This window comes from Furipterus horrens, unplaced genomic scaffold, assembly GCF_987537825.1.
Source record: "Furipterus horrens unplaced genomic scaffold, mFurHor1.1.pri manual_scaffold_3, whole genome shotgun sequence".
In the NCBI taxonomy this organism is placed as follows: domain Eukaryota; kingdom Metazoa; phylum Chordata; class Mammalia; order Chiroptera; family Furipteridae; genus Furipterus; species Furipterus horrens.
This window is the reverse complement of record NW_028327173.1, coordinates 191,436,606-191,463,587: the sequence shown is the minus strand read 5'-3', so window position 1 is coordinate 191,463,587 and position 26,982 is coordinate 191,436,606. Positions and strand designations below refer to the sequence as shown.

General features: G+C 40.9%; 1 protein-coding gene across 7 annotated transcripts in view; it reads right to left on the bottom strand.

Annotated features, from left to right (window-relative positions):
- Nucleotides 1-26,982, bottom strand: part of TTLL5 (tubulin tyrosine ligase like 5) — a 257,546-nt gene that overhangs the window by 29,725 nt on the left and 200,839 nt on the right. For 6 of the 7 annotated variants that reach the window (XM_090271201.1, XM_090271195.1, XM_090271196.1 and 3 more), the window contains one exon: nt 12,327-12,406. The exons of the other annotated variant lie outside the window; for it this stretch is intronic. In XM_090271201.1, coding sequence (XP_090127327.1) covers nt 12,359-12,406 — 48 coding nt within the window. In that variant the 3' untranslated portion in view covers nt 12,327-12,358. The remainder of the gene's footprint in view (nt 1-12,326; nt 12,407-26,982) is intronic. 7 annotated transcript variants of the gene reach the window in all.

The window sequence follows — 26,982 nt, the reverse complement described above, 5'->3', positions numbered from 1 at the left end:
AGAGACAACCTCAATTTTCAGATGTTATCTTTCTCAGTAGTCCACTTCAGAAATAGAGTTCCCTGGTTTTCTTCAAGGCAAATGAACCCCCTTTGAGTGGGTTCTTAGGAATACCTCCCTGGGTTCCCCTAAACCAAAAGCCAGTTGTTTGGTCCCCCACTCCCAACCAGGTTGTTCAGCTATGCTGGTGTTCCTGAATACAGAAACAGTTACTAAATGAAAAGAGGCCTCAGGACAGGAAAGCATGACATTTCAATGGCTGGCAGCCAGGCGACTCTGCCATGTAGAGGGATCCACATCCTTCTTGTGTGGCTGAAGCCAGGTTGAGGCTGGCAAAACACACACCGTGAAAACACCACTGGAGTGATACAGCCTCTAATGAAGGAAGCACTATGCCCAGGTGCTCAGACAAGGTGATACAAGCCTAACTGACCCAGATTGTCTCCTGGTTCCTTAGACTGCAAGTGAAAGGCATTCTTCCCATGGCTGTCTGTTCTAAGAATACATGTTTTGGGTATGGTATGGTAAAGTCGGTGTGGCCACAGGAGATGAGAACGAGGCTTGGCAGGGACAATCTGGTTTCCAGTGTGGTCAGGAGACAGAAGGCAGGGCCGAGAGAAAGTCTAGGCCAGGGCCTTATTTGGGGTTTCCTTGGGAAAGGCAAGGCAGGACCCAGTAAACAGCTTAGGACTAGCTAGTTTGAATACTGGTGGGCTTTGGGCTATAGGCCTCTGGTTGCCTGGTACCTGGTCCTGGAGGGATTTAGGGACAGGGGAATTTTGGTTTGCCCTGCGAGAGTTCTTCAGGTGTTTGGAAATATGAAGTTGGGAAGTGGTTTGTTTGCATATGAAAGTCATGCTCCTGAGCAAGCTGTTGTAGTCTTCAGACAGGAGCTAGCTAGCCCTGGGTGGGGCAGTCTCCGTGGGTCCGTATACCCTCCCCCGCAAATGCCCAAGCATCAAAAATATAGACGGTATTACTGACCCTGTGATGCACAGATGTCAAATAGACAATATAGAATCTTAGAAGAAAAAGAACAATGTATGTATTAAAATATGACACTTGCCAGCGGCAGTTTATTAGGGGTCTTAGATAGGCTTTAGTCCCCAGTATCCTTCAGCACAGCTCCCTCTGTTCTTGGATAAGGACAACCGATGTTTTCCCAGCCTTCCATAACAAGCTGCAGACACACTGCCTCCCTAAACCCGCATATAGAGAGGTTTAGGACCTGTTCCAGCTGTTCATTTGTAACTGTGGTGGAAGCGGCCTCTGCCCAAGCAGTGGTTCTGGCTACAACGCATTTACACAGGAAGAAAGCATGCACGCAGGTGAAGAAGGGCTGTGGACTCTGGGGTTCTGCCTCCTCACCCTGTAAACAACCTCATCCTCCCCCCCGCCCCCACTCCAGCTCGAGGACAGGCAGCCCACTGCCACTGCCACCTGCTGGGCTGGTGGGTCTGCGCTGGAGCTTCCCAGCAGTTGTGCTGCACCACGGGAGGCTGGACTTCTGAGGCTCTTGGACCCATTCTGCCCTTTTAGTGTATACACACCTGGCATGTGGTCTCACCCCTTTGGCTAATTACAAAGCCCAGCATCACCTGTCCCTAGCTTGCATGCACAGCTCAGGCTCAGAGGGGCTGTGTTTGCAACAGAGGCTTAAGTGCTGAAGTATAGGCTCTTTCCCAAGGCTTCTTTGCTGGTGATCCTGTTTTGCCATGTAATGTTCTGAGTGGCTGGTAAGGAATACTAATGAAATAGGTTCAAGGAAAGTGATATTACAACTCCAGCAGGTCCAAGTCTCACAGTCCTGGAAATAGATGGACATTAGTGCTTCTTGGCAGGCCACTGGTTTGGTTTGGAGCTTGATGTCACATTCATTCTTCTGGCTGCCAGTCTCCTAAAGGAAATACTGACCTTCTCGCTTTAGCTGTCTATATTTTATTAGTTTTATCATTATTGGATAGGTGCTTACTATCAGAATTAAAGTACTATTAGCTAAGTATTACCAACAGAATTCTTGTTTTCAGTTTCTCTGGTACATTTTGGTAAATGATCAAGCCATGGATTTGGTGTTTCTTCCCTTCTCCTCTCATTCCTTTTTGGAAAGAGTTCAGATGGGCTGGGGAAAGATATTTGAAGTTTTCCAATCCAATGTAAATGAATCCTGTGGTGGGTAAATAATTTTCCTCCCTCTTTTGCTCTCTTGGGGTATTTTGATGAGTAATGCTTCTCAAGTAAGTTTATAAATATTCCCCTAGAGGTATGAAGAGTATTAAGCTCATAGCAGGTGTGCCATTAATGCTTTAGAGTGTAAGGTAGAGCAAAGAGGAGAGGAATCATCAAAAGCTTGCCGTGTCATAGAATTTTCTGGAAAGTTTTGAAGGCCACAGCTGGGAACAAAATACTGAGGGCAGTGCTGGCAAAGTGTGGCCACAGCCTCACAAGATCAATGTAGGCCATCCCCTTAGTCTAGAAGCTCTTTTTGGGATGGGTGGTAGGGTGGGGTTAGAATTTGTTTTGTTGCCAATGATGGTATACGTTTATCTTAAATAACCCAGAAAAAAGCATAATTTATTAACTGGCCTCACGAAAAGTTAAAAAAATTAATTGTTAAAAAAAATTGTTCCTTTTTATCTCCCATTATCTGCAAGTCCAGTTCACAACTACTCAATTCTAGTCTAAAAGCCTTCACTAACAAATAACCATGCTATTGAAATTTGACTTTCAAATATTATGCTTTTCAGGTCCTTCTGTTACATTTTACCTGTAACTCAATTACGGCCTTGGTGTCTTTCTTTGATTGGCGTTGATGTCCCCCTATTTTTAAACAAAAGCCTCTGTAACAGCAAGGACCTTTATTACTGCCCCAGCGCCACCTACTGGTAGGCCATTACAGAAGCAAGATAGTTACAGTTTAACTTTGACCCGCAGCTTTGGAGAGTCCTTCTGAGCTTTGGTTTTTATAAAATTCCAATTTCCTTGTCATTTTGAGAAACTATCACTTCTCTTGATAGCTACTGAGTTTCTTGCTGTAGCATAAAGTCAGCAAGTTAGAATTAAAAATATGCTCTTACTATTACCTTAAATTGGCCCTGACTTCACCGACTTTGATTTTCTCTGTCCTATTAATGTAGCAAGGGCTCCAGATTGTATGAACAAGGGTTTGGATCTGGGGAAAATAACTTGGGGAGCTTCCAAATATCCTGAAAAATGTAAAAATATCCCTACTTAACACTTACCTTGATCTTGGCTAAAAGGACAAGAGGTCAAAATTAAAACTAGGTTTTGGGGCATCGTAATCCTCCCAGATGCTGCCACCCCAATTCCTACCAAATACCAAATCCATGCTCTCTTTTTTGCTTTCCAACAGCGTAAGAGTGGGAACTAACCCAAAATCTTACCCCTCTGGGTCTGGGAGGAGGAGAACTTTTGGGGAGCAGTAAAGGGGCTTAGATACTAGGGAGAGCATCTCAAGAGCTTAATTTATTTTTATTTTTAATCTACTCTACTCCAGAGACCCACCCAGGATCTCCAACAACTGTAGGACATGTGGTGAAAAAAATAAGCACCTGACGGTGAAAATGGCGCATTCCACTGAGAGCTGCCAGGCAAATAATTTCTCTGGAAAGTTAAAGTGACTTCTAGATCCTTAGGGTTTAAGCTCCACCGGGTTTACTTTATATTAAAACCAGTTCCTTTCTCCTGTTGTCTCACCGGAAGACAATGAAGTGGGCAGGCGGAGTCGCACATATGTGCTGAGAGCACAAAGCTCACGTGCACTTCACCAGGCCCGAGGTATCAAACAAGGGCATTTGACTTCTCATTTCTTGTAAATGGAACCCATCATGAGTTTTCAAAAAGTAGTAAGGTTTCTTCTACCCACTACAGACTACTAAGAGCTTAAAACAAAAAGAAGAAGTGGGTGTGGGGCGGGCAGAAGAGATGAACTCCAGGGCAGGAGAGGCTTAGGCAGAACCCGGGGGGCAGCGGTGAGGGCAGCTGGTGCGGCTTCAGACCCCTGCAACAATGGTAGTTTACACTATCCAATCAGCACGAGAGAAATGCCAGTTATCTACTCTCTCGCTCAGCTATTTTAGTTCACCATCACCACTTCAGAACTCAAGAAGCACACCACGGATATAAAGAAGGAAGGCCAATGGCTTTGGCTTTGAGCCAAAGGCCTTCATGACAGCTTCCTTCTCAAGTTTCCATATTTACTGATTCTATACCTTCCCTTCCATAGACTGAATATATAGAATTTATAGCTTGTGGTAAAGAAGTAAAGGAAAAAATACCATTCATGGAGCATTCCAGGCAATCTGCTAGGAGCTTTCATGTTCACTACCTCATTTAACGTTCATCATAAACATGTCACTATGCTGCCACCAGTACAAAAAGACTGAGTTTTTCCAACAGTGCACTGAGATGAGCTACTATCTCACTCAGACTGCCTGAGAACAAAGTCACTCAGCTTGATGGCCTGGCTGGCCAGACCTGGGGGGAAGGGTTAAAGGGACCAGGAAACAGACTCTTGCTATATTCATGGACTCATTAATAACCATGTTCAACCACTGAGTTAACTAGACCAGACGGTATAAATACCTTTCAAAGGCAGGTTAGAGATTTCTGTACAGGTACAGACTTCCCAACTCTGAGAGAGATGTATAAACTTTTTGACTTATGGTGGAGGTTGTTCTCCCTTCTTGTAGGTTTAAAGAAAAAGGTTTCTAGTAACAATCTAATCTCCTTTATATAGGACACCCTTATGAACTCCTATTATAAATCTATGCATGATACAGAAAAAGACATGATTTATAGTTGAAACAATGAAGTGCCAGGTAGCTATTAACTAGCTGTATAAATAAGTCTAACCGGGTTAGTTACTATTATTACACTGCTAAGGTAAAATGTTTATTGAGAAGTATGGAAGCTGCCTGAACCTATTATATCATAGATACATCAGTCTTTAAGGATCAGGAACATCACAAAAGTCATAGAATAGAAACAAATCCAAGGGTCTGTAGAGGCCAAGAGTCATTTGTTGACAAGAGCAGTAAACAGCAGGCTACCTACATAAGGTGAGAAGAATAAAGTGCTTATCAGAAGTAGAAGAGGGGGGAAAAGGTAGATATTAGAATATAGGGAGAGGACTTCTGGTCAAGATGGCAGCACAGGTAAACACGACTCATCTCCTCACACACCCACATCAGAATTACAACTAAATTATAGAACAACTATTACTTAGAACCGGCAGAAATCGAGTTGAATGGAAGTCTGACAACTAAAGAAACCACATACATGCTGACTGGTAGGAAGGGCAGAGATGTAGAACAGGCTGGTATACACATGTGGTGAATAAAAACTTGGGAGGGAAATCTTGGGAGCAAGGAGTCCCAGCCCCACATCAGGGCCCCCAGCCCATGGTACCAGTGCCAGGAAGATAAGCCCCCACAACTTCTGGCTACAAAAACCAGCAGGGATTGAGTAGGTAGAAGAAACTTCTGGAGTCCCAAAGATTTCCTTTTAAAGAACCCAAGCATGAACTTAATCAGACTCACTCCCTCTGAGCTCCTGCACTAGGGTAGCAGCCTGAAAGGCACTAGTGGCACACAGGGAGGAACTGAAGTGGCTGGCATCAAGGCAAGAGCCAGGGGACAGCTTTCTCTCAGAGAGAAAGGAGGGCAGAACCACAGAGCCAGATGGGTGCCATATCTGAGACTCCATCAACCTGGCTAACCTTGTCTGCCCTGCCCTAGAGATCCCCTGAGGCTTCATCCCACCCACCTTACAGCTGTTAACAGTACTTTTCCATGTGAATGGCTGGTCTTGGCTCAGGCTTCACAGCTTCCTAAATTCTCTCAAACACGCAACACCTGGCCTCAGTGAGCTCCCAGTCCCTGTACCTCTTGCTAAGTGGCCCCAGGCCCTGCACTACCAGCAGCCAGCTTAGATTCACAGCTTGGCTTCGTCTGGGAAGCTCCAAGCCCAGCACAAGTAGCAGACATCTCAGATTGCTCTACAGCTCAGGCAGGGTGGCTCCAGGCAAAACACAGATTGAGGCTGACCTTGGCCTACATCACCATGGAAACCCCAGGGTCTGTGCACCCAGTGGAAAGCTACAGACCACGTCAGAGCACTAGCACCCTGCCCCTGAACAGCTGATCCTCCATGGAAGGCAGAGGTCAGTGGTCACAACCAATCCTTATAGCTGACTAGCCTGGGTAAATCCCTCCCATTGACCTGCTAACAGCAACCAAGGCTCAACTACAAGAGGAGGGTGTACTCAGCCCACACAAAGGGGACACACTGAGTACCCAGCTTGGGTGATAGGGGAGGCTGTGCCACTGGACCGTACAGGACGCCTACTTTAGGCCACACTACCAAGACAGGGAGTCAAAGCAGCTCTACCTAATACATAGAAACAAACACAGGCAGGCTACAAAAATGAAGAAACAAAGAAATATGGCCCAGATGAAAGAACAGATTAAAGCTCCAGAAGAAGAACTAAACAAAATGGAGATAAGCAATCTGTCAGATGCAGAGTTCAGAACAATGGTTTTAAGAATACTTAAGAAACTTAGTGAGGATCTCAAGCATAAAAAAGACCCAGTCAGAAATGAAGGCTACACTAATTGAAATAAAGAACAATTTACAGGGAAACAACAGTAGAGTGAATGAAGCCAAGAATCAAATCAATGATTTGAAACATAAGGAAGCAAAAAGAAAAACAAAACAAAACAAAAAAAACAATCAGAACAACAAGAAGAAAAAAGAATGCAAAAAAAAATGAGGATAGTATAAGCAGCCACTGGGACAACCTCAAGCATTCCAACATCGCATCAGAGGGGTGCCAGAAGGAGAAGAGAAAGAGTAAGAAATTCGAAATTGAAAATCTATTTGAAAATATAATGAAAGTAAACTTCCCTAATTTGGTGAAGGAAAGAGACATGCAAGTCCAGGAAGCACAGAGAGTCCCAAACATGATGGGTGCAAAGAGGGCCACTCCAAGACACATCACAATTAAAATGCCAAAGGTTAAAGATAAAGAGAGAATCTTGATAGCAGCAAGAGAAAAGAAGTTAGTTACCTAAAGAGGAGTCCCCATAAGACTATTGGCTGATTTCTCAAAAGAAAGTTTGCAGGCTAGAAGGGACTGGCAAGAAATATTCAAAGTCATGAAAAGCAGAGACCTATAGCCAAGATTGCTCTACCCAGCAAAGATACCATTTAAAATAGCCTGACAAAGAGCTTCCCAGACAAGAAAAAACAAAAGAGTTCTTCATCACTAAACCATTATTATATAAAAATGTTAAAGGGACTTATTAAGAAAAAGAAGATCAGAACTTCTGGCCAAGATGGAGGCGTAGGTAGACACACTGCGCCTCCCTCCACAATGAAGAAGGAATACAACTACCTCAAAACTAGAGACAACCAGAAGTTACAGAAAATCAAGCTGCATGGAAGTCCAACAAACAAAGATATAAAGAAGAAATACTCATCCAGACTGGTTGGAGGGGGTGGAGCCAAGGCAGAGAGGATGCAGTGTGGCAGCAATGGCAGCGACAGTGACAGCAGCTGTGGCCAGCTGGCAGAAAGCACAGTCAGGCATTTAAAGAAAGTAGGAGGGACACCTGGGGAGCGCTCCCAGCACCGGATCAGACTGCGCGGCTCGTGGTTCCAGCATTGGGGAAAATAAGGCTTCATTGTTTCTGACTGTGAAAAACAGTGGGGGTTTGGGGTGGAGGAAGAAACTGCCAGTCTCTGGCAGGGTCCATTTGTTTAGAGGCCCCCATGGTCCTAGAACGTCCACAGACCCACCCACTCTGGGAACCAGAGCCAGGGCAACAGCTAGAGGGGCACCAGTCCCATACAGGAAGTGGGAGAAGTGCCTAGAAAAGGGGTAAGTGCTGAGCAAGTAGCATTGTTCCCTCTCAGACCCCTCCCCTACACACAGCGCCACAAGTGGTGAAACAGGTAGCCCTGTACTGACGAATACCTAAGGCTCTACCCCAGTGATTCTCAAATTTCCTAATCTGCGACCCTTTAATACAGTTCCTCATGTTGTGGTGACCCTCAACCATAAAATTATTTTTGTTGCTACTTCATAACTGTAATTTTGTTACTGTTATGAATCATAATGTAAATATCCGATAAGCAGGATGTATTTTCATTGTTACAAATTGAACATAATTAAAGCATAGTGATTAATCACAAAAACAATATGTAATTATATATGTGTTTTCCGATGGTCTTAGGCGTGACCCACAGGTTGAGAACTGCTGCTCTACCCCTTACAATATAACAGGTGCAACAGCTCTACCTAAGACGCAGAGGCAAACACAGGAGGCTGTCAAGTTGAGGAGACAGAGAAGTATGGCCCAAAAGAGGGAACAGATCAAGGTTCCAATGGGAGAACTAAGCGATGAGGAGATAACCAACCTAAGAGACACATAACTCAAAACACTGGTGATAATGATGCTCACAGACTTGACAGATATGCTTGAGTACAGCAAACACAGAAGGGAAGAAGTGAAGGCTATGCTAAATGAAACAAAGGAAAATCCACACGAAACCAATGGTGATGGGAAGGAAGCCAGGGTTCAAAGCAACGATTTGTAACTTGAGGAAGTAATAAACAGTCAACCAATACAGAATGAAGAAACAAGAATTGAAAAGAACGAGAAGCTTAGGAATCTCTGGGACAACTTTAAATGTGCCAACATCCAAATCATAGGGGTGCCAGAAGGAGAAGAGGAAGAGCAAAAAATTGAAAAATTATGTGAAAAAGTAATGAAAGAAAACTTCCCAAATTTGGCAAAGGAAACAGACATACAAGTCCAGGAAGAACAGAGTCCCAAACAAGCTAAACCCAAAGAGGACCACAACAAAACACAAAATCATTAAAATGCCAAAGGTGAAAGATAAAAAGAGAACCTTAAAAGCAGCAAAAGAAAAGAATTACCTACAATGGGGTTCCCATAAGACTATCAACTGATTTCTCAAAAGAAACTATGCAGGCAAGAAAGGACTGGTAAGAAGTATTCAATGTGATGAAAAGCAAGGACCTACAACCAAGATTACTCTATCCAGCACAGCTGTCATTTAGTATGGAAGGGCAGATAGTTTCCTAGACAAGGTAAAGCTAAAGGAGTTCATTATCACCAAGCCACTATTGCATGAAATGTTAAAGTGACTTATTTAATGAAAAGAAGATCAAAACTATGAACATTAACATGACAACAAACTCAAAACTATCAATAACAGAACAAAAACAAAACAAAACAACACACACACACACACACACAAACTAAGCAAACAACCACAATGGGAACAGAATCATAGGTATAGGGATCATTTGGAGGGTTTTCAGATGGGAGGGGGAAGAGGGAAATGGTGCAGGGATTAAGAAGCATAATTGGTAGGCACAAAATAGATAAGGGGATGTTAAGAATAGTAAAGTAAATGGAGAAGCCAAAGAACTTACATGCATGACCCATGGACATGAGCTAAGGGGGGTGGGACTGCTAGAGGGAAGGGGGGTAATGGGCAGAGAGGGAAAAGGAAAAAGAAATTGGGACTACTGTAACAGCATAATCACTAAAATATACTTCTAAAAAAGGGAAAGAAAAGAAGACCAAAGCTATGAACAATAAAATGGCAATGAAGACATACCTATCAAGAATTTAATCTAAAAAGCAAACTAAGCAAACAAGAAGAACAGAGACAGAATCATGAATACAGAGAGTACTTTGATGGCTGCCAGATGGGAGAGGGGTGTAGGGGAATGGGTGAAGAGGTGAGGGGATTAGGAAGTACAAATAGGTAGTTACAGAATAGCCACAGGGATGTAAAGTACAGTGTAGAAAATGGAGTAGCCAAAGAACTTACACGTATTTGACCCATGGACATGAAAAATGGTGTAGGGATTGCCTGAGGGAGTGGGGATTGCTGGGTGAAGGGGGGTAAAGGGGGAAAAATTGAGACAACTGTAATAGCATAATCAATAAAATATAAGATGTAAAAAAAAATCCCTATTACAAATTAAAAAAAAAAAAGAATCCAGGGAGAAGTATAACTTCTCTTTGCCCTGTGGTTTTATGCTAATACCAAGTTCAGTACGAACGCTACAAAATCTTCTAACTTCAACAGTCAGTAAATAATAATGATCAAGATGCTGAAAGTCTGACCCACCTGGCCCCTCAAGCTTCTAACATCCTCAGCCAGAGTGCATGCAAGAGTTCAATTCAGTATTTATCAATTTGACATGCAAATGAAAGAGGCCAGGTTCCTGGACCTCCAAGTCTTTGTAAACCTCTCCAGCTTCAGGAAATTCGAAGTGCTGGAGGGGCTCTAAGAGCTGTATCTAATGGGTATCCTTCCAACCACATCATGATTCTCTTATCCACCCACTTCTCAGTCCCTAACAGTTCCACGTAGAAATGTTATTTCCCTAAAGGAATTACCATGTTCTGGTAATTCTTCTTTTTTTTGGGGGGGGGGGGGTGCGTGGGGGATGACACAAGTTGATACCCATCAAGTATTTCCTGAATTCAGGTTCTAAAATTTTAAGTACAGAATAAAATCTTTATACTTTTATACTACCTTACCCAGGTGTAGTTACAGAATCTTTCTCTTTATATTGCTTCATTTCATTCTCATAGTAAACCTATGAGATATATGTAATTATCCCCATGATACAAAGAAACCAGGCTTCTCGGAGATCTTACAATTATTTTAAGGCGTATTATGTCAACTCACCAGCCTGCCTCCCCCTGCACACATTCCTCGATGGCTCCCTACTGCTCTCAGGACCAAACTCCTTACACAGATCATAAACTGGCCCTGCTACCGGCTTCTTCTCTCACCTCTACCTGTTCACACTCTAGTCCCCGGCCACACTGACACACAGCCTTTGCACACATCTTTCCCTCTTCCCAGATCTCCTTTCACTACATGCTCCCCACCCCCTTCCTGGCTGACCTGTTCATATTCAAACCTCAGCTTTAGATGTTTCTTCCTCTAAGAAGCTCTCCAAATCCCTAAGGAGCCTGGACCAGGTTGCTTGGGTTCAAATACAGCCCCACCACTTACTAGCTGTGAAATTTTAGACACGTTTCGTAATCTGTCTGTGCCTTTATTTCTTCTGCCGTGAAAATGGGGATCATAGTTCCTATATGATATGCCTGTCTTGTCGTCGTCGGCAGCCGTCCGTCTGGAGAGACGATGGCGTAGCTTCTTGAGAGTCTATCTGCACCGCCGAGAATGGCTGTGCAGTCCGATTCGGGAGTGACAATCCCTGCCGCACTTGGTACAGGTGAAGGCAGATGGCTGTTGTTGCTGCTGCTGACGCTGCTTCCGCCTCGATCTTTTCTGGACCGCCTCCTCGTTGCGCGCAGCCTCCGCGCGTGACGTACCTTGCCTGACCGCGAGCCTCCAGGCTAGGCGGTCGTCTGCTTGAACTTCCCATGAATTATTACATACAAGGCAATCAGAACTGTGCCTGGCACACAATAAGTACTCAGCCAGTGTGGTCCACTGTGATTCCGTCATCCCCAGTGCCTGGCTTTCACCGGCCTTGCAGCACGCTCCCGGCTGACTTTTCTCTCACCCTGAGTCTGGAAGTTCCCCGACAGCAGGGACTGTCTTGTTCACCATGTATGCACCTCAGTGCCAGAATGTTAGTTTTTCCATAGTAGGTGATCAATAATAAATATTTGAATTGAATTCAAGTGATTTTCTTTAAATTTTCTGGTTACTTATTAGTGTATTTTTATGAATTATTACCACCTGTGGACCAATGTTGCCTAACTCATATGTAGGTTCCTACACTGAGAGGCTTTAGGCCCTCAGTAGCTACCTGGCAAGAGACCATGACATTAGCATGACAGATCTCATGTCAAAGGACAGAGCTCTAGCTCTGCATCCATGTCTAAGCCTCAGTTTCCTCATCTGAGGTCAGGGGACAAGAAGATTGAACTTACAGGACTGTTGTAAAGACGAGTGAGAGATAGATGTGGAAATACTATATAAACAGTGAAACACAGTCAAATGGAGACTTTTTTTACTAGATGCTGCAAATCTGATAGGATCCTACCAGACTGGGAAATCTCATCAATCTCAAATTATCCAGAAAATCATTCAATCCTAAATTGTCAATATCACTTCAAAGAAGAAAGTAACAAAAATGCCCATTTGCCAATGCAGCAAAAGCCTGCAGACCTGGATGCTTCGCTGTTTGAACTGGAGCTCTCTTCAGAGGCAGATGGGAGAACACGCCAAGCCCAGCTCCCTCCCTCGCGGGCTGGACACCTGCTGTGCCCACTTACCTGAGTTGGTGACGGGTACAAATGCTGCAGAGTTAAGGCTGCTCTGGAGCCCATTCAGCTGACCCTCTGTGGTGGACCCTCTGAAACACAGGCAGCTTGGTTAGGGGTGTGGACAGAAAGGCAAGGTCAAGTACAAGCCCTCCAATGGCTCTGCTTCTTGTTCTTGGTGTTCCCTCTCATGTGGTTCATTCTCTTGCTTCTCTCAAGACTGCTGCAATGTCATCTTATCAGAGAGGGCTTCTATGACCAACCTATCCCTTTCTTCTAAAATGTCACATGTTTTAAAGTGTATTGTCCATCTCTCCCCACTGGAATGCAACTTCAAGAAAGCACGGGCTTTGATCACTGTTAGGTCTCTAGTACCTAGAACAGTGTCTGGCACCTCATAAGTATGAAATAAACACTTGTTTATTGAATGGATACATTAAGTTACCAGTATGGACTTGGATAAATCTTAAGTAAAGAAAGACATTTTTTTAAAAAACAAGTCTCATGCAGAGCTCTGGTTCTTAACTGGAGGAGCGAGGAGGGACAGATTTTGCTGCCTTATTCCACCCTTGCATTAGGGACATTTGGCAACATTGAGACATTTGTGGCTGTCACAACTGTGGGGTCTCCTGGCATCTAACGGGTAGAGTCCAGGAATGGTACTAAACATCTCCTACAGGGTACTGGAAAGTACCTTCAAACGAAGAATTATCTAGCTCAAGATGCCAACAGTGCTGAGGTTGAGAAACCCTCATATAGAGGCAGCTCCCCTCATGCCAACTTGGACAAGGGGCAGGACAGAGTATACAGGGTTCCCCAGCCATGTCTGAGAAATTCTGTGACTAGCTGAATGCCCTATAGATCATTTCAGGTCTCCCTCTAATTCCTTCATCGCATTTATCAAAATTATAATTGTGAAATTGTATAACTGGTTGCATAACATGTTACCCTTGCTAGAATGTAAGTTACATAAAAACAGAAATTGTACCAGTTTTATGCACAGTTGTACCCATATTGCATTTTGCACACATTAGGTATTTAATAAATATTTTTGAAATAATCTGACCCCATTACCCCCATAAGTAAACTTACTTGCTGGGTTCATCTACCTTGATTTTAGTTGATGTGTAAAAAGTTTACATGGGAGATGAAAGTTTTTATATGCTTAGTCCTTTATTTGTTCAGCAGCATCCAATCCAACCCTTAGTACCCCTCTCACGACACTACTCTTCCATTTATTCATTCACACAAAAACTAGTTACTAAGCATTCCCTGTGCTTGGTGCTAGTGAGGAGGTAGATGTTAAGCAAATACATAAGACATAAACTGTGCGATAAATGCTAAGTAAACAAACTACAATGAGCCGTGAGAGAATGAAATGGGGGCCTGTTTCGATGGTGGCCAAGGATGACCCTCCTGAGCAACTGCCCTTCAGCAGCCGTGGAGCTGTGAGGAGCAGGCATTCGCCAAGAGGAGACTTTGCACGGACGAGTCTCACGGAGCACGACCCGGCAGCAGAAAGGGGCTCCTGACCTGCGAGGAGCCTTTAGAGACCGGCGCGGCCAAGGCGCAGGTACACACGCCGTGCTTGACAAGCCTGTTCCTGGCGCAGCCCCCAGGCCCTTAGGTTGGAGCTCCCGACCGGCGAGTCTGGGACAGAGCCTGAGAACGGGGGCTTTTTAAAGCCCCCAGAGAAGTCAGGGGAACACTGGCTGGTGGGTAAAGAGGACGGTGGTGCGAGGACCCCTTGGAGGGTCCGGCAGAGGCTTAGGTGTCCAGGCGGTCCCTACACCGCTGACGGAGACATGTGCCTTGAGAACCCACCCCGGCAGTGACGCGAGGATCACACCGTCACACTGTCGTCCACTCCACACCCCCGCCCGACCCCACACCACCAAGCTGCGGTTTGGTCCCTACCCTCTCCTTTCCGCTTCCATTTTGAGGATGCCACAGAGGCAGAGGAGAGAAAGGAGCGCAGGGCTTCTCCCTTTCCCCACCAGCTTCACCCTTGGTCACCTATATCTGGGATGCTTATGCATTTTATTTCAGCTCCTTATTGATCCCCCCAGCCCCACCCTGAAGAAAACACCCAGAGCATCCATAGGCTGATGTTTGCTCTTCCAGGTCCAAGTGAAAAAGGAGCAGTTCTGGAGGGCCTAGGATGAGATCTTTCTTTCATAGAAGTTAAAAGCCCTTGGGGCTATTCGCCTGTATTGGGAGAAGATGAGTCAAAAAAAAAAAAAAAAACTCTCAAAAACGTGCTATGAGGTGGAGGTAGGGTGAGTCTCAGTTTCACAGGAAAACCCTGAGTGTCAGCAGTAAAAAGGAAGCAGGCAGGCAAAATTCTGGGGTCAGGAGAAGAAACAAAGGCCACACAAGGGCAGACCCAGAGGCAGACCTAGCAAGATCTGGGCACCCAAACACTCTGATCTTCTCGCTTCCCTCTCTGGAACTGCCATCCTATGCTCACCCTCTTTTTCTCCTGTGTCCTTTCACAAAAGCTCCTGGCCCTCTGTCCCCTCTGTGCCTAGTTCCGCTCACTCCTCCATCAACTCTCATCACGGGCCTTGGAAGCCACCACTGGTTCATCTGAACATCTCTAATGACTCCTGCTTCTAGCACAGGGTCCCCTTTCCATAGCCATCCAAGAGGACATTCTGAGTGAATTTTCCCATGAAAACATTGGCACAGAAAATGGCGTGGGTCTATGTTATTACCATTCCAGGCACATTATGGGTAAATATGCTTTTGTTGTGATAACATTGTTTCCTTAGGAAAATACATTCCAACTTCTGAACAACGCACTCCTAAATGAGAACTTTTGAAATACAGCTTGTCTAGGGTCCATATGTTAATTTGCACTTGCTGATCTGCTCTGCAGTGGCTCTTTGTGGCTTCCCTGGGAATACCTGTGTGACAGGAAGATATGCATGTTTCCTTGGCTGTCTTTAAGTCAGTTACTGTTTTAACATCAGGATAAAAGGACCTAACTCAGGGTTGCTGAGAATTAAATGAGATGGTAGATGAAAGGCACATCTTAGCACAGTGTCTGATATTATATTAAGGGCTAAATAAACATAATTATTAATATTGTTATTTTTACTGAGGAATATCAACAACCTTTGCATTCACTATAAGTTTACTACACACAGAAATATTAAATTGGATGATTCATGAACTCTAACTCAGTTTGGACTATTAGTGCTAAATTGTAGAAGAATGAGCCCAGGACATTCAGAACCTGAACATTAATAACAATTTGCTATTTAAGTCAAAAGGTAATTAACTGGCAACCTACAAGGCAGAAATCTCATAGTCAAAACTCTTCTTAAAATTCCCTAGGAAGAAAGGTCTCATTTGAGATTGACAAACAATCTCGTAATAAATTCAACACACATGTTTTTTCCCTGCCAGCATCAGAATGAATTGGTTTCTTCAATTGTGCCCCAAAGGGAGCAGAGGGCTTGTAGCAAGGGGCCTTGTTTTGTAAAACGTATCTCTGAGCATGAGAACAACACTCTACTATTAGAGTGGGCTGCTCTTCCTATGCGTGAGGCTCATGGGAAACAAGACCAACTGGAGGAACAACGCATCTCATATCTCAGCCTGAGTAGAACAGCAAACGGAATCAGCCACTTCACTGAAATTGTACTTTCTCTTTCTCTCTGAATAGCTGAATACGCAAAGTTAAATGTGTGTCTGATGCAGCTCCATGACCTGCTGTTTTCTGATCATAATACATAAGGAATATGAAGGAGTGGCTAACAAACTCAGAAAAACCGGAGGTAAGAAAATATCGGAGTTTTACAGTGAGAAATACCAAAAAGATGGGACAAAAAAGGTGCCATTGTCCAGGCTGGGGAGCTTAATTGGTTAGAGCATCGTCCTGATACACCAAGGTTGTGGGTTTAATCCCCAGTCAGGGTACATATAAGCATCAAGCAATGAATGCATAAATAAGTGGAACAACAAATCGATGTTTCTTTCTTTCTCTCTCTCCCTCCTTCCCTCCCTCCCTCTCTATAAAATCAATAAATTAAGAAAAAAAGGAAAGGAAGGTACCATTAAATTTATATCATATGAATCTTATTTGCAAGCACGAGATGTGACTCTCTGGTCCTGTAAGTGTTCCTTAATTGCTCTTCTTGGAAATGGTATAAGTTCTAGGGGATGGAAAGGTGTTAGATGTAGTCAAAGGTTGAGGGGCAGAGGCTCAGTACAGTCTCAGCTGTGGTAGTGGGCTTAGTTCATCTACAGAGAAGAGTCAGAACTATCTGTCTATAATTGTCAAAAGCTGCTGAAGGGCAGGCTTCTTGATTAACAGAACCACTTAAAAACTGAGATAAGAAATGTGGCTGTGCATAGTAGCAACAAAGAAATAGAATTCCATTAACAGTGACATGCTCTTTTCAACTAAAGCAGCCTCTTTTTCTTGTTCATAGCTAGTACCTGACGAGTTTCCTTAAATATGAAATATATGTGTCCTAACCAGAATTCAGTTCAATTGCTCCATTCCTATCTGCTTCTCATGCCCTTCCATCTTTCCGAACTCCAAGAAAGAGCCTGACGTGGGCACTATTTCTTCTTTGAGTAAGGAGGACAGCTCTTCGGGGCCTTTCAAATAAACTGCAAAAAATGCATTACAAACAAATAACCTCTCTATAAGCTGAAACGTTGCCTGCATTTATCATTTTGAAAGATTTCTTTTAGGGCAAGTCTCAACTTAGGGAATACAAGCTGATCAAATGGCTGGCTAGGAATTCTAGCGGCATCACGACCAGACCACACCATCCAGCCGGCCTATAAAACATATCATCATCACCAGTCTAGAAGGGTTAGAATGAGCAAAATCCCCATTATCCAGTTTACTGGTAAGGCTTCTGACGTGCTTTTTTGGTGAACCTTTAGCTCCTTTATTTGTGGTTTCCCCTGTTCTTCCCCACCCCCCATATGTTGATCAGTGGAAACTTTCCTGAAAGTGATATCCCTTCTTTAAGATCTGTTTTGGTCATTACTTCACAAGGCTGACTGTGGTTTGGTGCTTTATTGTTTCCCTTCGGGTCCTTTTCAGGGCTTCCCACATCTCTAACACAGAGGTACTATTTTCTATTTCAATAGTTTAGTAAAAGTTGATCTTGGATTCATGCCACCACATCAAGGATGACCTTTCTGCAGAAGGACGGACCCACAAAAGGAAAATACGCAAGGTTTTACAGGGAGAGCAGGGCTGGACGTGCTGACCAGCCAGGGCTGTGGCAAGCAGATGTGGTGGTATCTGTGAAGGTCCTGAGAAGAATCATCCCCAAACTACATCGTTTCCATAAAATACCGGCGACAACCAGCCTCTTTCAATTCCCAAAGGAGAGAAGAAATCCCAAGATGCAAGTTAGGTTAAAGAATTGAATTCCAAGAAAAGAACACAGACTTTTCCTGGTAAACATTTACTCACAGATGAAGTATCTTACAACTTTCCTTAAACATACCTACGAGCACGCAGTGTGCGAGTATGTGCACCTCCCCCCTTGTCTATCAATCCAGGGATTACATATACATTCCACAGACAGGACCTCAAGTGCTAATCCTCAGCAAATAACAATGAGAAAATCATTAATATGGGTCTGGTTACAAACTCAACTCAAGAAACATTAGTGGAGTCAGCTTTTGTAGCGTAGTGGTGCAGAGGATTCCACTTTATAAATGTACTACACATCATCTAATCCACTAGATTTGTCTTTACATTCCTTTTTACTCCTAAAATTATGTATGTGGGCCTTTTCCCTTTTTCATTCAACTTTCCAGAGGTGATCCTCTCTATTGTGATGCCAGTTTCATTCATGCCTTCACCAGGATTTAATGAACACCTCCATGTGCCAGATCCTGCACGAGGCATTGCTCTCTCTCATGTTCTCCCATGTGCTGGTCTGTGCTTTTATCTTACTTTGACTAATTTACTGTTTTTCCTCTTATTTAGCTTTTCAAATTAAATGATTCCCTTGCTTACTTTCAATCCTTGTCTTTTTAATGAACACATTCAAGGTTACTTCCGCGTGCAGTTTGGCTACCCAACAGATTTTCGCAGTGCTTTCGTAGTCGTTCAGTTCTCAATGTTTTATTATGGTTACCTCTTTAACACACGAGTATCAGGTTCTCTATTTTTAAAAACTTCCAAACAGCCTTTAAAAAAGATCTAATTATTTCTAATGTAAGTGTATTTATTGTAGTTAAAAAGTGTGAACTATTTGATATTGACTTTTTGAAGTGTGTGGAGCCTTCATTTGCAACATAGTGTATGTTGAATTTTTGTGAATGTTCCACATATACTTGAAAAGAATGTATGTATAGTCTCCCTTTTGGATGCAGGGATCCATGCATAGTTATTAATGTTTTTCAGACTGTGAACTGTGACTCATAACGGCATTGTAAAATTTAGAGGACACGGGCAGCATTTTAAAAACAACATAGAACAGTATTTTATGAAATTTTTGTTTCACATACATATTTTTACTGGGTTGCATAGAAAATGTATTTTTATAATTATAAGTGGTAGTCAAAAAAGATTAAAAGTCATCTATTAAAACAAACTGTTAATTCTGCATTCAAATATTCAAAATCCTCAGAAATTTTTGGCTTACACTGATAGAAGTATATTTAAATAAATCACCCACTATAATGATAATTTGCCAATTTTTCCTTATAATTGTCATCTTTTGATATATATTTTAAACTTATAAGTGCATACTAGTGATTTTCTTTATTTTATTAATACATTTTGCTTAATTCTATTTTAACTACTGGTATACTAATTTTCCTTCTAATTAGTATTGCATGGTTTGTCTTTTTCCAATTCTTTCCCATTCTGTGAGCTTCTACTTTAGACATGTCTCTTTTTAGCAGCCTATAACTGAACATTTTAAAATTGTAATTTGATAATCTATCTTTTAAAAGAAAGTATAACCTGTTAAAATTTATTGTGCTTACTCATATAGTTGGAATTATTTTTATCTTAGTTTTTGTTTTTAATTTACCATCCTTTTCCTTTGCTTACTGCATTCCCCCCCCCCCACTTTCCTGTCTTCCACTGGATTCATAAAGTTTCTACATTACTATCTTTCCCCCTCTGCTGATTTGAAAGCTACAGAGTGTATATCAATCATTTAGCTCTTGTTTTCCTAAGAAAATGTGAAGCCATTATTTCTGTCTTGCCCTTGAACTTGACACAGACCAGTAATACCTTCACCATCCACTAACTATTCTTGTCTCTAAACTTTGGTTTTGTTGTCTTAAGAGTGTTTTATCTTTTTAAAGCAGATCAACAATTATTTTTATAGTCACTAATACTCATTGATATTTTATCAAATTTTTGTACTTCATTGTTTCATGTTATCCAAGACTTCTGTGTTCACTTTTACCGTACATAGTCTTTGCTAGTTCTTTCACTGAAGCTCAGGAAGTATTTCACATTACTTTTATTTTGCCTTCTCTCTTGAATGACAGTTTAGCTATGCATAAAATTCTAGACTGAGAGTTACTTTACTTCAACACGTTGAAGGTATCAGCTTTTGTTATCTGCCACCTATTACCACTGGAGAGAAGAATGCTGGTATTCTGTGTCCCTTTGTAGTTCAAGTGAATTTTCTCTCAGGTGTATGTGAGACTTCCTTTATGCTTAATGTTCTGCAGTTTCACTATGATGTATCTAGAGGTGCATTTATTTTGGTACATGGAATGAATTTTTTAGCTGAGGACTCATATCTTTGATTCCAGAAAATTCTCAGTTATTATTTTTAAACTATTGCTTGTTCATCTATTCCTCATGTTTCTCTACTGAGACTCCTATTAGAGTCACATGTCATGCCCCACAAGACACTCCTACTTGATACAGAATCCAACATGTCTGACCATTTAAAAATATTAATTTCATCTGTAAGGAATTCATGTTCTAGTTGTTGATTTTGTTGGCAATATTTCTTGGAGTGACATTTATTCATGTGTTTTGGAACTTTGGTTTGCAGGCTCATTTTGAACAGGAATCATTTTCCCCTTGTCTCTCTACTTGCTCATCCTTCCCTATGAAGATTTTATAGTTGCTTCCACCCAGCCCTTTGAACCCCAGTTGAGACCAAACTTTACAGTGGTATTTTGGTGCTTTTGCCTCAGTGATATCTAGAAATCCAGGTGAGTTCTGAGACATCAACAGTTGCAAGGACATGTGATTATCTGCCTGACTCTGTAGGCCTATAATCTCATATAAAGAGGGTCCATGCCAGTTCTATCAGTCTCCCATTAGGAGAGCCCCCTGCATTTTTAGCTCAGGGTTGTTCTGACCTTTTCTACTGGATAATTCTTTGGGGAGGGGACCTGTCCTGTGCTTTGCAGGATGTTTAGCATTACCTCTAGACTCTACTCATTAGGTGCCAACAGCAACCCCCCACCCTCAGCTGCTTTGTTATGAAAACCAGAAATGGCTCCAGACATTGCCAACATCATCCCCAGTGACAAAACCACTTTTTAATTTTCAATTAATGAGCTTGGTTTTAGTCTCTCCTCTTGGGTAGGGCTCTTTCAGGCCCCGCTGCCTGCTTCCAAAGCCTCCTTTACTGATTCCCGTTTATTTCTGCACATTTTGGGGCCAAAGGAGATGTTTCCCTTGTTTTGAAGCTTAGCTATGTCCTTTTGGTTTTCTTCTTTAAGCTTTTTATCTCTCACTGCTATGTGTTTAAAGCAGAGAAAGAATATTAAATGTGAACTTATGGAGCCAACTTGACTGGAATTCAGTAGGTCCAAATCTAATCTTTTGTTTTGTTTGAAACTAAGCCTTTGCCTTCAATAGTCATCAGAGTTATTAGTGTTCAGGAAATCAGAATGTGTTTGAATTTCCATAGCCTTGCGAGCTAGAGCCAAGTCACACTTACGAATATCATCTTACTAACAACAAAAATGTGATTTCTTCTAATAGGGAACAACAGCAGCAGAAATTACAACTACATCAACCAGTATGCACAGGCACTTAATGTATGTCAGGGAAATACATGATCTCATTTAATCCTAAGAACAACCCCAAGGTATAGGTAATCTTCTACAGATAATTAAATAGAAGCTTAGAGGTATCCCTAAATAAGTCAATTAAGTGAAGGAACCAGGATTTGAATCTAATTGGAAATCTTGGGCTGTTAGCAATAGTTTTCTACCACCTCTCACAACACTCTACATAGTATAAATGATCAATGGTAATGTTATTTAGTGATTCTTGATGCAAAAAACTATGTCACTACCATAAGCACCATTTCCTGAGAACTTATCATGTGTATAAGCTATTATGAGATGGGACCTGAACTTATGTCCTTTCTCAAAAACAAACTTCATAAAAGCAGGGCTCAAGTCTGTTTTGCCCACTGGTGTTATCACCAATATCCAGAGCAATGTATAGCATAGTGGACACTTAATATATATGTGATAAAATGGTGAAGACAAGGTATACGTCCCCTAAGAAATTTATGGGAAGCAAAAAACATATAAAAAGAAAAAATAAGACAAAGAGATAGATGGTAGAGTCAGCTGAAAAACTAAGGACAGGCCGTTAAAGTAGCATTAAGGTGACAAATTAAAATCTGATCTTGAATATAAGGCAGGACTTAGACTGAAGAGGCTACAAGCATTCTGTACAGAGAGGATGACGGGAGCGTGTAGGGACAATACTGGAGCAGACCGTGCCGGGGGTAGTATGGCACAGTATAGTACCGGGAAGGCTGGTGACAGGGCAGAGGACACATTGCAGAAGGCTTTCAAGTCGGAGCAGGGACTCAACTTGATCTTGCAGGCACTCGAAAGCCTCCACAGATTTCAGAAAAAGGGTTCAAAACGCTCTCTGAGAGATGATATTTTAAAATTGCCTCCTAGGCTTACCCGTGTACACTATTTCTTTTGAGAACCAATTTGGATAGTTTAAAGACTGTTGCCTTGTTCTACTTGATTTCTTTGTTATTCAAGAACCAATTTTGATAGCTTATTTTTTCCCCAAATTCAGTAGCATACAATTGTGTACAATGTGCTCATAATTTTTCAATCTCCTCTATATCTGCTTTTAAAATCTTTCTCTTATATTTTAATACTCTTATTTTTCTGGCAGAGTTACATTTATTTTCTCCATCCCTGGCCCCAAACTAAATAGCATTTTGAACTTAATTTTATTGCTTGCTTTTCACTTTCTATTACTTTTCTCCTTGGTTTTATTAGATCTATTTTTCTTAGCTTTTTTTTCTCTTGACCCTTTCCTAATTTCAAGAGATGAAATTTTAGTTCAGGTATGACAAACAGATTGTGTGCATATTCACCAGTTTCAGCATTTTCCCTGTCTGTAATAGACATTACTAATCCATCAAAGCTCTACTGCAGAGCTCAGAAAAGTCCTCATAATTCTTTTCAACATGACACTCTGGGAAATCAGCATAAGTCAGTGTATCAGTTGAAGCCAACCTGCTATTTGTATCTTGGTTAATTTCTTTTCAATATTTCTATACCTGAACAATAAAAATAACTAAGATTATGAATTTTCCTTTTAGTACATCTTGAACTACATTTCAAGTATAAGTTTTGATATGTACAATTCCTTTTTTCATTTTAAGAAATATTTCGGCTTTGCTGAGGTGTAATTGATGAATGAAATTGTAAGATATTTACAGTGTATGTGATAGTAATTTAATAAACATATGCATTGTGAAAGGATTCCTCCTATCTAGTTATTTAACACATCCATCAGCTCACATATTTATTTTAGTGAGAACATTCACGCTCTACTCTCTTCACATATTTCAATGATACAATACATATTTTACATTAGATCCTCAGACCTTATTCATCTTACCACTGAGAGTTTGTCCCCTTGTAGCAACCTCTTCCTGGCAAACACTTTTTTACTCTGTTTCTATGAGTTGGACTTTTCCCCCGCAATTCCATGTAAAAGTGAGATCATGCAGTATTTGTCTTTCTCTACCTGGCTTATTTTACTTAATGTCCTCAAGGTCCATCCATGTTGCACATGGCAAGATCTCCTTCCTTCTCATGGTTTAATAGTATTCTATTGTGTGTATGTGCATCGTTTTTATCCATTCATCCACTGATGGACATGTAAGCTTTTTCCATATCTTGGCTATTGTGAATAATGCTGTAATGAACACAGGAGTGCAGATATCTCTTCAATATCCTGTTTTCATTTCCTTTGGATATATATACCCAGAAGTGAAATTGCTGGATCATGTTTAATTTCCTGAAGAATCTCCATACTATTTGCCATTGTAGCTGCACCAATTTACATTTCTGTCAACATTGCATAAATGTTCCCTATTGCTAAATTTATCTCTCTCTTTTAAAACGTTCTAACAGGCATGAGGTGATATCTCATTATGGTTTTGATTTGCCTTTCGCTAATAATTAGTGGTGTCAAACATCTTGTTATGTACCTGTTGGCCATTTTTATGTCTTCTTTAGAAAAATGTCTGTTCAGTTCTTTTGTCCATTTTTTAAACAGATTGTTATTGTTATTTTTTGCTACTGAGTTGTATGAATTCTTTATATATTTTGGATATTAAACCCCTTATCAGATAAATAATTTGCAAATATCTTCCCCCATCTGGTAGGGTGCCCTTTCATTTTGTTAATGGTTTTGCTATGAAAAAAATTTTAAGTTTGATGTACAGTATTCCCTCACTTATCATGGGTATTACGTTCCAGACCCCACTGCGATAGGTGAAAATCCGCAAAGTAGGAACCTTACATTTATTTTAGTATTCATATATATTTTAAGACTTTATAAACACTTCCCACACACTTATAAACTGTTCCCAGTCCCTTATCAACCTTTCCCACTCCCTTATCAATCTTTTCCACTTTTATAAATACTACTTGTGTTCTTAAACATATTCTACACTCTTAAACCTACGTAACTTTAACATACGTATACAGTACCGCAAAATCCTGCGCTATAGCGAAAAACCCATGGTAAATAATTAAATATAATATTTTTAAAAATCCCACGATACAGTGAGGCTGCAATAAGTGAACCGCGATATAGAGAGGGACTACTGTAGTCTCCCTTGTTTAATTTTGCTTTTTGCTACCCCTTCGCTTTTGGTGTCAAATAAAAAAAAAAAAAAGACTGCTAAAACCAATGTCAAGGAGCTTACCCATTATGTTTTCTTCTAAGAGTTTTATGGTAACAGGTTGTATGTTCAAGTCTTCAATTGATTTGAGTTGATTTCTCTGTATGGTATAAGTTGTCCCAACACCATTTATTGAAGAGATTGTCCTTTTCCCATTGTATATACTTGGCTTCTTCGTCATGACCATATATGTGTGGGTTTATTTCAAGGCTCTCTGTTTCATAGATCTGTTTTTCTGCTTTTATGCCAATACCATTCTATTTTGATTGCTTTAGCTTTGTAATATAGTTTGAAATCAGGAAGTGTGATGCCTCCAGCTTTGTTGTTCTTTCTCAAGACAGTTTTGGCTATTTAAGGTATTTTGTGCTTCCATACAAACTTTACCTTTTAAAAAAATTTTCTGTGAAAAATGCCATTGTAATTTTAGAGGGATTGCATCGAATCTATAGATTGCTTTGGATAGTATGGACATTTTAACAATGTAAATTCTTACAACCCATGAGTATGATATATATTTCCATTTATTTGTGTCTTCTTCAAGTTCTTTCATCAATGTCTAGTTTTCAGTGTCTATATCTTTCACCCCCTAGATATTTTTTTAATGCAATTATATATGGATTGTTTTAATTTCTCTTTCTGAGAGTTTGTTGTTAGTGTATAGAAATGTAACTAATTCTCTGTATATTGGGTTTGCATCCTGAAACTTTACTAAAATTTTTTATTAGTTCTAACAGTATTTTTTGGTAGATTCTTTAGGGTTTTCTATATATAATATCACGTCATCTGCAAATAGAGACAGTTTTACTTCTTCCTTTCTAATTTGGATGCTTTATTTCTTTTTCTTGCCTAACTGTGCTGGCTAGGACTTTCAGTACTATGTTGAATAAAAAATGTGGCAAGAATGAGCATCCTTATCATATTTTTACATGTACAATTCTTATTTTTAATATAGTTTGTAATATAACTTTGTCCAAGTTACTTTGTTTCTTTTCACTGTAAAGCAATCAGAGAATGAGGACTGTATAATTTCTACTTTTTGAGGATTTAACTGAAAAACATTTCATGGGAGCTCTGCAGTGTACAAAGTTGTATATCTATTAATTTAATCCCATTCATTATATTGTTCAAAACCCTTTATGTCCTTATGTTTTGGCCTATTTTGCCAATAATAATGACTATTCTATTCTATTTTTAGAATTAATTATTCTAAGTTGACTCTATCTTTTCTCTCATTATTTTAATCTTCATATAATTTTCCTTCAAAATTTTGGCAGAATTTAAAAAACTTGTCCTTTCTTTCATGACTCTAATGTTCCCCGGTGCCCAATCTCTTGTTCACTGTGTTCAACCAATTTTTCACTTAGAAACTGCTAATTTCTGTGCAGCTCTCCCTGACCTCAGACTGCTTGCTCTCTCTGTGTGATAGTTTTTTCTAGCTCTACATACTGATACCCTCACTCTTAAATTGTGCTAAGAATATATATTACTAATTTTTTTAGGGCTCTCATATTTAATTTTTATTATTGTTTATTCTATTACAGAGTCCCGATTTCCCTGCTTTGCTCTCCTCTGCCCACACCATTGTCCACGTCCATGGGTCATTCACATGTTCTTTGACTAGACTCTTTCCCTTCTTTTCACCATTATCCCCCGACCCCACCCCTCTGGCAGCTGTCAGTCTGTTCCATGTTTCCATGTCTCTAGCTCTATTTTGCTTGTTAGTTTATTTTGTTTATCCTCTTATAAGTGAGATCATATGGTATTTGTCTTTCCCTGACTGGCTTATTTCACTTAGCATAATAGTCTCCAGTTCCAACCATGCTGTTGCAAAAGGTAGGAATTACCTATTTCTTTCTGTGCATAGTATTTAATTATGTAAACATATTACAGTTTTTTGATCCACTCATCTACTGATGGGAACTTAGGCTGTTTTTAGCACTTGGCTATTGTAAATAGTACTGCTATGAACACAGGGGTGCATACGTTCTTTTGAATTGGTGTTTTGGGATTCTTAAGAGTATATTCTTACCAGTGGAATTGGTAAGTCAAAACACAGTTCCATTTTTGGTTTTTAGGAAATTCCATACTGTTTTCCATAGTGGCTGCACCAGTCTGCATTCCCACCAACCGTGCACTAGGGTTTCCTTTTCTCCACATCCTCGTCAGCACTTGTCATTTGTTGATTTATTAATGATGGCCATTCTGACAGGTGTGAGGTGGCATCATATTGTGGTTTTAATTTGCATCTCTCTGATGGCTAGTGATGCTGAGCATTTTTTCATGTGTCTGTGGGCCCTCTGTATGTCCTCCTTGATGAAGTGTCTATTCAGGTCCTTTGTCCATTTTTTAATTGGATTGTTTATCTTCCTGCTGTTGAGTCATGATTTCTTTATATATTTTGGAGATTAATCCCTTATCCGATGTATCATTGGCAAATATGTTCTGCCATACGGTCAGTTCCATTTTCATTTTGATGATGGTTTCTTTAGCTATGCAGAGCTTTTTAATTTAAT